The 12,898-nt window shown below is 39.1% G+C and overlaps 1 protein-coding gene across 1 annotated transcript in view; it reads left to right on the top strand.

Moving 5' to 3' along the window:
* PIK3R1 (phosphoinositide-3-kinase regulatory subunit 1) overlaps positions 1 to 12,898 on the top strand; it is a 62,124-nt gene that overhangs the window by 25,570 nt on the left and 23,656 nt on the right. The window contains exons 3-4 of the mRNA XM_005530080.3: positions 9,726 to 9,818; positions 11,176 to 11,250. Coding sequence (XP_005530137.1) covers positions 9,726 to 9,818; positions 11,176 to 11,250 — 168 coding nt within the window. The remainder of the gene's footprint in view (positions 1 to 9,725; positions 9,819 to 11,175; positions 11,251 to 12,898) is intronic.

Genomic DNA, 12,898 nt, shown 5'->3' with positions numbered 1-12,898 from the left:
ATCCTCTTGGAATAAGCCCCTTGGATAAGTTGTTGTCACTCGTTGTTACTGATGTAGGATCACAGCAGAACTATGATTGCTTTACAAAGATATTTGAAGTCTGAAAGTGTATTGCCAGAATACTGTTTTGCTGTGAGAGTTAAATGTTGCCATTGAGATGCCCTCAAAAGGCTTTATTCAGTTCTGCTTTACTCAGGTCTTCCTCCATTGAAGAAGAGTAAAAAGAGGAATGACAGCAGATGTAATAAACTATTTTCTCAGTACAGATCTGTATTTCCTGGCTAAAATCTTCAGTGTTCTCTTAACAGGGAACATGTAAATCAAGTTACCACTTTGTCCTTCAGTTCATACCCAACACTTGTTGGCCAGTAGAGGAAGCAGACTGTCCTGAGTACAATAATATTCAAGGATTATAAAATGGTAGTAGTTTCATTCAGCTTTCCAGTTGTGCCCCAGTAATTTAAAGTCACCAGCAGGCATCATTTCCGTTTTTCTCTTCAGAGCTGTGGGGTTATTCATATCACAATAAATCCTGAGTCTCAGACATTTTTTGCCTCCATATAAATGGACTTCTTCTGAGCCCAAAGGCTCACAGTGTTAGTGGGCATGACCATTTATTTTTCTAGTGCTGTAGTACTCTTCACCTGTCTTCAGGCCTCCTGAATCTAGTCTTCTCTACTGCCAAGGCTTCTGTGATATTCCAAATCTGCAGCCTGTCCCACTGATGACGTCTCACAAAAGTAAGAGACAAGTAATAGTTGGCAGACTTATCAAGCCACTTGTAATGATGTGTCAAATTCATGGAAGCTTAAATCTCTTTCATATTTTTCCATCAATGGTGTTGTGTTTTAAAATCTTTCTAATGAAACTAGTACTGGAGAAAGTGGTTGAGCCCTGAGCACCTCTTCTTCCTGACACTTTAGATGGTGCTTTCAGCCTCTAGTAGCATTTAACTATAGCCAAACTAAATCATCTCTGTAGAGGCTAAGAAGGGGTATTCTCCACCAGCAGTTGCAGCTGAATTTACTATCTATTGCAGTCCTTGATTTATTTGAGTCACACAGTAACACTGGTTTTCTCTTCACCCTCAGCATTTTGTCTTTCATCTTTGTCCAGTTAAAATCTTTTGCTAATGGTAGCTGGGGAGTTCTGAACAGTTCTTCTGGTAAATACCATTAGGTTATCTGAAAATGCAAATGTCAAGGCAAGGTTGAGCTCTTCAAATCTCAGAGTGAGTTGGTCTTTGGTATTTAATTGTAATACCAGACTTATCCTTTGTGTTGGTCTGAGACTTAACCCAAAGCACAGATCTCTATGGAAAATTTCTCCAGTTAGAGTTTAGGTTTTTTTAGTCTTTCATACTGTTGTACTGGAACTTTTTGCAGGAACTCACTACTTTTTAAGACTGTTAAGAAACATACAGTGGATCACAGAATTCCCACTCATTAAGAGTTAAGAGTTTTTGTCAGTAAGGCTCCTTTCACTCTGATGTATTGTGAGGCTCATGTGGCCTTTTCTTCTCCAGCTGATTACAGCCGGTGATGAGAGGGCTGCCATGGCTGAGGCTCAGCATCTGTACCAGCTTCCACCACAGGGCCATGAGAGGCTTCAGGCTGCATCATCATCTGTGTGATGACGTACCTCCTAGTGCTTTCCAATTTTCCAGGGTCTGAACTTGTGTTTCCGCAGGCATGGCTTTTAGTGTGCTCCCAGCACAATCTCCTCAAGCTCTGCTGTCTGTGATATGGGAGTCACTAGCAGCCAGCACCCTGGAGGAGTACATGGGATAGCTCAATACATGCTAGTGCCTGAAAGGCCCTGCAGAACTGCCAAACTACCCTCATTTCCAATGCATCTTCACTGGAATTCCACATTGTATACTGATAAGCTTTTGAATTCAGACATTATGAATCCTTATTGAAATGCAGATTCTGTTTCAAGGAAGACAGGTGGTAATAGTGGAACAGTGTTTGAATTCCATTTCCCATACCTAGTAGAGTACATAACTGCTGAAATAATAGTATTTCAATAAAGAAAGCTCCAGTATTTCCCAGAATTTTCAATAGCAACCATGCGTGTTGAACTATGTAGGAAGCTGATAATGCATTATACCGATGGTGCTGCTGGCCAAAGTATTTTAGGTGCTTGAGCAGCTGTCATTTCTTTACAGTTTGTTGTCTAATCTTGTTGGAGCATTCTCACAACTTGCTTGACCATGATCCTCATCTTTGCATTTCTTCTTCTGAATTAATTAATATGCTTATGTTTATATAGCGGATTTAAGTACTGGTAAAACCTTTCATGTCTGGAGTTATTGTGTGATTTTCAAACAAGGACGTGTGTAAAGTTATAGAAAATTGTTAAGCTGGTGGATACAACTGCATAAATAAAGAGTATGTCTGCATGCATCATAAGTATTATGGTCATCTTAAGACCTGAGCTCTCAAATAATATTTAAAATCTATTAAAAGAGACTTTTATATAGAACTGTGTTGTCATCAAAAGCAAAATATGTGCACAAACTTTAATGTAATGGAAAAATAAGAACACTCATGGAGTAATGTTTACTCAAAGTTAAATTCAAGTAGAGTTAGTCTATAAATATTTAGAAATTAAAATCCCTTTCATGGTATGTACTGTACATTTTAAGATGTTTTATTATATATGTTTTTCAATTTCATTCTTCTTCTAGCAGTAATGTAATATATGTCTCAGAAGCATCTGAAGCCAAATTGCAGCTTTAAATTTCCACTTGTCATTGCCAGGTACTAACTCTGTATCTTTTTACTGAGAACCCTTCCAAAAGGTGCAGCTGTGTGCTGGTTTCATCTTGCACTTTGTAGCTGTGCTGGCAACCCTTGAATGTAAGGTATGCTCTCATCTCCCACACACTGCCATTGCCTTAGAGCTGTTCAGTCCTGTCTGTAATAGGAAGAGGGAAGAGTTTGCAAATTGATTTGTGGTTCATCTCACTGGTTCTTACTGTGGCAAGGTAAAAGTGGAGCTTGTGGAAAATCCAGCTTTTATGAAGTGTCATCAGAAGCTTCTGTACTATCTGGAGACCCACTGCTAGACCTAGAAGGAAGACAGTTTTGAGAACTATTATATTTTGGAGACCCTGCGATTAAGGAAAAAAAAAAATAACAAAACAGAGGCATTTGGGACAAAATACTGTTTTAAATGCTTTAAATTGCTTTATTGCTTTAAATGAAAACCTGATACGGGATTTTAGCAAAGGGATCTACATCCTTTAGAGTGGGTTCAAATCCTTTAGAGTGAGTTTGGTTCTTCAAACATCTTTGCTGCCCTACAGTGTTCTTCAAAGGAAAAGACTACTTTGAAATCAGGTACTAAGTGCAGGTTGCGTGTGAAGTTTTTTTTCCAGTTACCTTTTACTGACCTATATAAAAGGTTTTCTTTTCCCACTGCAAATCTTAACATGCATCCTGGGTTTTCTCATGGTACACCTAATCTAGAATCAGGACTTCTTTAATCATAACTTGTATTCTGGCTCATACAGTAAAAAAAAACAAAAAACAAAACAAAAAACAAACAAAAAAACCAAAACAAAACAAAACAACCCAGAAATTAGGTGTACTTTTCTTCAGTTTAGCTTCTGAGATTCCCTCTCAGCATTTTGAAACTGAAGTGCACAGTTCCCAAATTGGGCTGCCTTCTCTATAAATATAATAAAGTGACTCCAGTTCTTTGAGTACTGCTAAGTTTTTTGGGCTTTTTTTTCTGACTACCTGGTCTTGTGAAGCATTTCACCTTTAAATGAACATAATTTTCTATTTTGTGCAAAAGTTAGGAAATTTGACTCAAAAGTCAGTATGCATTAATGTTATGCATTAATTATATTGAAGGTGACACAATGAGTAGGAAATCCTAGAACAGGTGGGAGGTTAAATTATTTTAATTTGTTCATGCTATCTTCAGCATGCTGATGAAGTGAATGTTTTTCTTCTGCATTTCTGAGCATTGTAACTGAGCATTGTTGCTGATAACTGCAGGTTTTGGACCTGCCATTGTGTATCTCTCTGTAGTTTCTGTCTTTTTGCTATAGTGCTTATAAGAGAGGTGAATATCCTGAGTTTTCAGTCAAATATACAAGTATTTTACAGACTATGTATTTATGGAACAAATTGTCATTCACTTGAAGTCTCATGTCATATCTAAAAGTTCAGCAATGTCTTTGGGTACATAAGTTTCCAGTTTTGGAAAGGAATGGGGTGAAGTAAGGAAGAGACATCAGAAATCCTCTGTACTCCTAAAATGCATATTTTAGGCTAACAGAGAAGTTTTGGAAACTTTTGATATTTGTAACAGATTGTGATACAAACCTGGTTTTAAGCTAAAGTTCTCCTTAAAATTGAGATGAAAAGCATGAAGCATCAAAAAGGCTGCAGGAATAGGCCCTCTCTGCTTAGGTAATTTAGGTAAAGTCTACACCACCCCAATCCTAATGTCCCATGGAGACAAACTGTTTTCTGTATTGTCTTGTCTTCACCTTGCGAGGGGCTTCTTCCCAAACTGACATATTCCCCTGATGCTGGGTTCTCCTCTTCACTTTGCTTTGACTTCATTCCTCGTGTAGAAAGTATACGTCAGTGGAAATTGGAATAATTTTTCTAAATGCACCTTTGCTGATAGATATTTGTTGATGTCTTGCCATCAATTCAAGGCACAATTTGGTTAATGGAAGAAAGCACTGTGGTACTTATTAGCCCGGATGGGCCGTCCCTTAGCTGCCAAGCTGTCACTAGATAAGGTTGAACTGTCAGTTTTGACTTCAATCCTCTGTCTCAATTTATCCTTCTTTGTCTCTTTTCCTCTGTTTCAGTTTACACTGCTGACTGTGGCTGCATGCTGCCTCCATCTGGAATTAGATGAGCATCTTTGTTCAGAGATTATGCAATTTTCTTAATTTTATAAAGAGGGATAAATTTAATGTAACTATCTCCCTAAGGGACCAGAAAGTTTCATAGGTAAAAACATGTAAAGGTTATATAAAGGTTAAGGCTTTAGCATTCTCTTGAGTCTATTAGTATCTCACAGTCTGAGTATTTTCATCGCATACCTTTGATATTATTCTAATCTTGTATTTATTTTATTTATTTTATTTGATATTACTCTTATCTTTTATTTATTATTTCAATAAATTTGTCCATATCATAAGATAGACACAGAGTTTGGAGTTGAAAAGAACTATTTGATTTTAATATTATAAATCTGTCGGTCTGTATTTCCGTATGCCTCAGCAGAGGCTGCTTAGAGTGCAGCATTTTCCACTTGAGCCCATCTTGTGTTGTTGAAGCAGATTTAAAGTCAAATCTGAAAGTGATTTGAAGATGGAAAGAGTTGAAAAGTCCATTTGCTCTCTGAGTAGCTTGTTCTGCATTAATACACCTATATAATGTGCTTCCATTGAATATAGCTTTTAATCAGAGTGTTATACTAAGTCAATTATCTGACAGAATTTTGGAGTTTATTATGTCTACTCATTGTCCTTTTTCAGCTTACAAAGATGCCACTAAGGAAAGAACCTATCCTCTAAAAAGCTGTGCAGATGATTCTTAGTTACAGTGCTGCTTGCTGTCTTTTATTGCATTTATATGAGCCTAGTTTTAAGTTTTTCCTTATTTTTCCCAGGACCTATAATGACACTAGCATATATGCATGTTACTTGTCCTTTCAGAGTGCAGGTCAGGTATTAGAACTCTTTAGATCTGTGGGAATTGCTCTGATTTTCCTCAAGTCATTAAAAAATATCAGCAGGCCAGATCTGCATAGTCAATTCTTTTGAAACTCTGAATAGCTATCTTCTGGGCCTCCTAAGTTAAACTGTTACAACTAACAGATGCTTTTCTAATATCCTCAGTTATGAATAGGTTAGAAAGTATTTCTCTCATTATGTTACCATAATTTTTCTTCTTTTTGCAAGTACGCTTCACTTCCATTACTACTATTGTCTTTCATCTCACTCCTCATCTCTCTACACTTCCAAACTTCTGTCCTTTCCTTGCTCTCTTACTGTTTTTCAAATTTGTGCTGGTTTTGACTGGAGTAGAAGTAATTTTCTTCTTAGTAGCTATTATGGGACTGCATTTCAGATTCATGCTGGAAACAATGCTAATAGCACAGGGATGTTTTAATTATTGCTGAGTGGGGCTTACATAGTGTAAAGGCCTTTTCTGCTTCAGACCCCTCCTCACAAGTGAGACAGGGGATGCACAAGTTGAGAGGGGGCACAGCCAGGACAGCAGCCCACAACTGATACAGAGACATTCCATACCACCAAGCACTGTGCTCAGCAGTAAATCTGGGGGAAGAATAAGAATGTGGGAGATGTACAAAGGGATGGTGTTTGCCTTTCCAAGTTGCCATTACCCAGTGATGAAACCCTGCTCTCCTGGAGATGGCATCTGCCTGCCCATGGGAAGCACTGAATTAATACTTTGATTTGCTTTGCTTTTGTGTGTGGCTTTTGCTTTCCATATTAAACTATCAAAACCTCAATCCACTAAATTTCTTACTTTTACTCTTCTGACTCTCACCCCTATCCCACCAGAAGATTGTGCCTGAGCATTAGCGTGGGACTTAGTTGCTAGCTGGGGTTAAACTGCAGGAAAATTGTTTGCATTTTTATGAAGTTATGTAATCTAAAATAGGGTGAATTGCCAGCCAAAATTGTCTGCTATCTCTTTATCAGTTGATATATATTGCATTTGTTTTGGCTATCTCAAAATTTTTCATGAAAAACTCTCTGTTCATAATTTTCTGGGGTTTTTTTTCTCCTTCTACTTAGTTATCATCATCATCATTTTGTTTCAGTCTTCTGAAAATAGGGGCAGAGGGTGTGCCTATATGTATTTATACATATCTATAAAGACACCTTTGTGTATGTGTGTTCAAGAATTGCTCTCTGTTTGTCCATAGTGAGTTTAATTGAGAAGAGATCACTGTTGCTTAGGCAACTGGCAATTTTTACTTCCGTGATTAATTCAGTGAAAAAGAGGATGTATCATCTTTGGAAAGAGGGTCAGGTCTCTCAGGAAGTATATAGGGGGGATGCTAGGGCATGTAGGAAAAAAAATAAGGTCAAAACTCAGTTTGAACATCATTTGGCAACTTTTGATAAGGATAATATAAAATGTTTTTATAAATATATTAGCGGTAAAAGGAAGGGTAAGATCAGCCTTTGTTCTCTACTGGATGCGGGAGGGAACTTACTAACTGCAGATAAGGAGAAGGTGGAGGTGCCTAATGCCTTCTTTACTTCAGTCTTTAGTGGGAAGATGGCTTGTCCTCAGGACCGCTGTCCTCCTGGGCTGGTAGATGGTGGCAGGGAGCAGAATGGTCCCCCCATTATTCAAGAGGAGGCAGTCAGAGACCTGCTGAGCTGCTTGGATGTTCATAAATCCATGGGAGCAGATGGGATCCATCCCAGGGTGAGGAGGAGCTGGCAGATGAGCTTGTGAAGCCACTCTCCATCATTTACCAACAGTCCTGGCTCACTGGTGAGGTTCCAGATGACTGGAAGCTGGCCAATGTGATGCCCATCCACAAAAAGAGTGGGAAGGAGGATCCTGGTAATTATAGGCCAGTCAGCCTGACCTCAGTACCCAGTAAAGTGGTGGAACAGTTTATATTGAGTGTCATTGTGCAGCACTTACAGGATGGCCAGGGTATCAGACCCAGCCAGCATGGGTTTAGGAGGGGCAGGTTGTGTTTGACTAACCTGGTCTCCTTCTATGACCAGGTGACCCACGTAGTGGATGCAGGAAAGGCTGTGGATGTGTCTATTTGGACTTCAGCAAGGCCTTTGACGCTGTCTCCCACAGCACACTCCTGGAACAGCTGGCAGCCCACAGCTTGGACAGGAGCACTCTGTGCTGGGTTAGGAACTGGCTGGATGGACGGGCCCAGGGAGTGGTGGTGAATGGTGCTGCACCCAGATGGTGGCCAGTCACCTGTGGTGTCCCTCAGGGGTCTGTGCTGGGGCCAGTCCTGTTCAATATTTTTATAGATTATGGATTTTTATAGATTATGGATGAAGGTATTGAGTCTTTCATTAGTAAATTTGCAGATGACACTAAGCTGTGAGTGTGTGTTGATCTGTTGGAAGGTAGGAGGGCTCTGCAGAGAGACCTGGAATGGTTGGAAGGATGGGCAGAGTCCAGTGGGATTTTAATAGGTCCAAGTACTGAGTCCTGTGTTTTGGCCACAAAAACCCCCTTCAATGTTATAAGCTGGGGACAGTGTGGCTGGACAGTGCCCAGGCAGAAAGGGACCTAGGAGTACTGGTGACAGTGGCTGAACATGAGCCAGCAGTGTGCCCAGGTGGCCAAGAAGGCCAATGGCCCCTGGAATAGTGTGGCCAGCAGGAGCAGGGGGGTCATTCTATCCCTGTACTCGGCACTGGTGAGGCCACACCTGGAGTTCTGTGTCCAGTTCTGGCCCCTCAGTATGGGAAGGACGTTGAGACGCTTGAGCGCATCCAGAGGAGGCAACGAGGCTGGTGAGGGGCTTGGAGCACAAACCCTGTGAGGAACGGGTGAGGGAGTTTAGCCTGGAGAAAAGGAGACTCAGAGGTGACCTTATCACTCTCCACAGCTCCCTGAAAGGAGGTTGTGGTCCGGTGGGGGTGAGTCTCTTTATACAGGCAGCAACTGACAGAACAAGGGGACACAGTCTTAAGCTGTGCCAAGGGAGATATAGGTTGGATATTACAAAAAAGCTTTTCACAGAAAGGGTAATAAAGTATTGCAGTGGTCTGCCCAGGGAGGTGGTGGAGTCACCATCCCTGGATGTATTTAAAACAAGACTGGATGTGACACTCGCTGCCATGGTTTAGTTGAGGTGTTAGGGCTGGGTTGGACTTGATGGTCAGGAAGGTGTCTTCCAACCTAATCATTCTGTGATTCTGTAATCTTTATCAATCATAATCCATCAAACTATGCCAGATGTTTCTTTATGTAAACATTCTTTTTTCCAAGTGTTAAACAGGACCAGTCTGGAACTTTTGAATTACTGTTTTGTAATTACATAATTTGTCTAATTATAAAAATTGTGTAATTAGAGATAGATCTTTCCTCACAGAGCTAGAACATACCTTTAGAGAATATGTTCTCTCCATGAAGAAACTAGATTGTATGAAAACTGACTTTGCATAAAACCTGTGTGCAGTTTTGTTTGAATTTGCAAAGTGTCACTTTCCAATTATACTATTTATTCCTAACCAGTCCATGTAGAAAAGAAAATTCTTGCTTCAAGTAAATGATACTGTTAATAGTATGATGCTTGAAAATTGAAATGCACAGAAGTAACTGAGCTTGTGTATGAGTGTGAAATACTTTTTTCTACTGATGTTTCAGGCCTTTGTCTCAGCCCATTTTACTCAGGGGACAAGGCACTCCCAGACAGTTACATGTTTAGCTCCTTCACTTGGTGCACAGTGTATGTAAATATCTCAGACTGCAAGATTTCTTCTTTCCTTACTTGCATTATATTTCTGCACATCCATAGGCTGCAAACTTTTATTGTGTTTCCTTTTCCTAGACAATATGGGGAGTGAATCCAGGACTGAGGTGTCCCTGAAAGAAAATGCTATAAAAAATGCAATTGTCATAATTTTTATTAACTGGTTGCATGTCATGATTTTCATAAAAGTAATTGCATTCATCTGCATCTTGGCTTATTTTTTGTTTGTTTTTTTTTTACAGCTTTTTCACTCCCAGACCTTACAGAGCAGTTCACACCTCCTGATGTTGCTCCACCGATTCTTGTCAAGATAGTGGAGACAATTGAAAAGAAAGGTAGGCTGAAGATCTACCAAAGTTTTTTGTTGCTTATGTGAACCAAGACTGCAGAATTGTATCCAGAGCTGCCATGTCCTCTATCTAGAGCTGATAGTGCATCACATTACTTAACATCCAAAATAATCTCCTTTAAGGTTTGTTGCACTGGTTTCTGCCCATTATAGGCTATTTGGACTGTAAGAGCAAAACCAAAGCTTGCCTCAAATGCCATTTGATAGTTATTGGAAGGTAAGGGAGCGGGTTTGGTATTGTTTTGTTTTTTCTAACCAGTAAGGGCCTTTAGCTGGTTATGTAAATGCCGCCATAACATTGAGTTGGATACACAGCCACACAGGGAAAAAAGTAATTTTCTGCTCCAAAGCAGGGGAAAAAACAAAAGAATAAAAAATGAAAAGGTTTCAAGAACTGGTTTTATTCTTCAGAAGACAATTTTTAATTGCTGCTTTAGAGTGAGTCAGATAGTGTTGCTTTTATGGGTTTTTTCCTTATCCTGCTTTCCTGTGCTGACATCTCTCCATCCTTTTGAGGCTTCCCTCTTTTTTTTTACAATGTCATACTTCTTTTGCCCTGTTCCTACCTTTCTGGCACCTCCTCTGATTTTGCTTTTCATAGTCCTGGTGAGGTAAGGACCAGCTCAGTGAGTCCATTTCATTTAGGGACCTTAAACTGGGGAACAAGAGCAGAAGTGATATTCTGACGAGAATCAGGCTGCTGTCCTTGGGGTCATAGGTTCTAACATACTCCTCTGGCACTTTAAGAGTATAAACCTTTCCTGAAAGAGTAAGAGCTTGCTGATATCAATGTGAAGGGCCAGTATTTAACACCAGTTTGCATAAGGATTTGCTGCTTTCACGAGACACCACTAGTGCTAAATCATCAGCACTCTTCATCCCTGTGTGTTTCCTTGTGTCTTCTCTATTTTCACTGATGTAGGAAAGTTGTAAACAGTATATTTCATCTGAAAACACTTTATTGATGTCTTTTCTAATAATTCAGGTGGATTATTAGGTACATTATATGATACATAAAGATATTTTCTCTGACACCAGTGTGAATCTGTTTCCTAGTCCTGGCCTTCTGCAGTTGGCCAGTGGACAGTTGTACAGATTATGTAGGACTACTGGCATCTCTGATCTTCCTTGGTCATCTCTTTCTGCAGACACAGCAGCATGAGTGCACAAAGAGTGTCTTACAGCCTTAAAAAAACATCACATTCTTTAGTGTGGTAGGTGAAAGCATTGCTAATTTATACTGTAAGTACTTACTGAGGAAAACAGAAATGCATTGCATCAGGGCAACAGTCACCAAAATACTAATATTGCCCTGAACATGTCCCATCGATTTTGTTTTGAAGGTCTGGAGTATTCAACTTTGTATGGAGCACAAGGCTCAAGCAGCACAGTGGAATTAAGACAAATTTTTGAATGTGGTAAGTACAGTTTTCTTTCTTCTTACAGTTCTCTTTCTAAATCTCTTAGACTTTGTGGTCAGATCACTCTCACTCATATATGCTGGTTCTCAATAATATACTATTAAAAAGACATATATAAGTAAAAAAGCTTTCTAACTTTTACACTTGGTACAGAAAGTATTTTTCACTTTTAGAAGTCGTCTTTTTTTCATGGTTCCACTGCACATTTTTTTTCTAAGAGTATTTATTTTAATCTCTTGTCCTCTCACTTGTTCAAAGACTGACAGTCTAGCTGTACAGAGAAAAACAAGATGTTTTTTCCAGAATCATGGTAAAAATACATTATTCCTGAAAGGCTACTTATTTTGTAAACAAATGGCCAGTTGTTTACATACAGTTCTGTGGGGCATTTCTTTGGTTCAGTAGGTGCGGTGTCAATAGCAGCCCATTATCTACCTGCTACAGAGTGATACTGAAGTGAAAGAGACAACTGAATTAATATTGTAGGCTGAGTTCTCAGGCAGTAAAATGCACCTACACCACTAATGCCACATACCCATTCAAGTTTCCTTAAATATATTTCTCTTCTTTTTTAGTATACTTAATTTCTTCTTCAGTCCAGAATATACTGGCATGGCAACACTGTTTCAGTATGAGAGTAGGAGGAGAGTTCGACCTCGACTTGGCAAGCTGGGGTGCAATGTGTGGTGTGAGCTTTCATTTGCCTAAAAGACTGCCAAAATACAAGAGGTAGAAAATGAAAATGGTTACATGCCTTGTTGCCAAAGGGACAAAGAAAGCAAACTCACACAGTGATTTAGTCTCCTCATTTTTAATAATTGCAAACATTAACATATTGAATAAGAGATGATACTTTGAGTTGTCTGCTTTTTCAAAACGAAAGAGCATCCTGTCCTATGCTGATCGTGTTAGGAGTGAAGAAGTGTATGTGTACAAGCAGAGAGAAGATAGGCATGTGGTACTAGCAGCCTCATGATAGCAGTCATATTTTTAGCATTGTATTTATGTTTTTCAGTCCAGATAAATCCAGATTTTCTGTGGCACCAATATGATTGTATCTCTTAATTTATCGGAATCCTGTCTTAAGTCTCTAAACTGAGTTATACTTTTATGAAAGGTTTATCTTTCTCTTGAGATGAAGAATTCATAGTTTACATGTATTCTTGCTTGAAATGTAGCTAGGTTTGAGTAACAGAAACAGAACTTTTGTCTTTAGTAACAGTGTCCTTTTCTGACTTCTCTTTAAGATAGGAAGTGCAGTGATAGAGACAGATCTCATTTCCTCTGCCTGCTCTCTTTGAATTAACAGAATGCTAATTCAGACAGAAAAGTCAGCTTTGGTCTCAAAGTTGTGAACTTGCATTAGTATGCTCTTCTGCTAGTGGTTAATATGCTCTCCACTTTTTGATTGGATAACTGTCTGTTAGCATCAACACAATACTATTTAGTTCCAAAATCAAAGCTGATTTACATCTTGTCAGCTCAGCAGATGGAACAGTTCGGGTCTGTTTATGATATTATACCCAGAGAGCTGCAGAGTAAGTATATTCTTACTCATGTATTCATTATAGTAATTTGGTACATACTTCAGATAAATGGTCAACACTGAAGAACATGATTTAACTTGGCTTATTAAATAAAGAAT

The sequence above is a fragment of the Pseudopodoces humilis genome, chromosome 4, assembly GCF_049639895.1.
Source record: "Pseudopodoces humilis isolate 2021_Gansu_Grassland_sample_001 chromosome 4, ASM4963989v1, whole genome shotgun sequence".
NCBI classification, from domain to species: domain Eukaryota; kingdom Metazoa; phylum Chordata; class Aves; order Passeriformes; family Paridae; genus Pseudopodoces; species Pseudopodoces humilis.
Note: the sequence above shows the minus strand (reverse complement) of the source record. Positions and strands in the feature narration are given on the sequence as shown.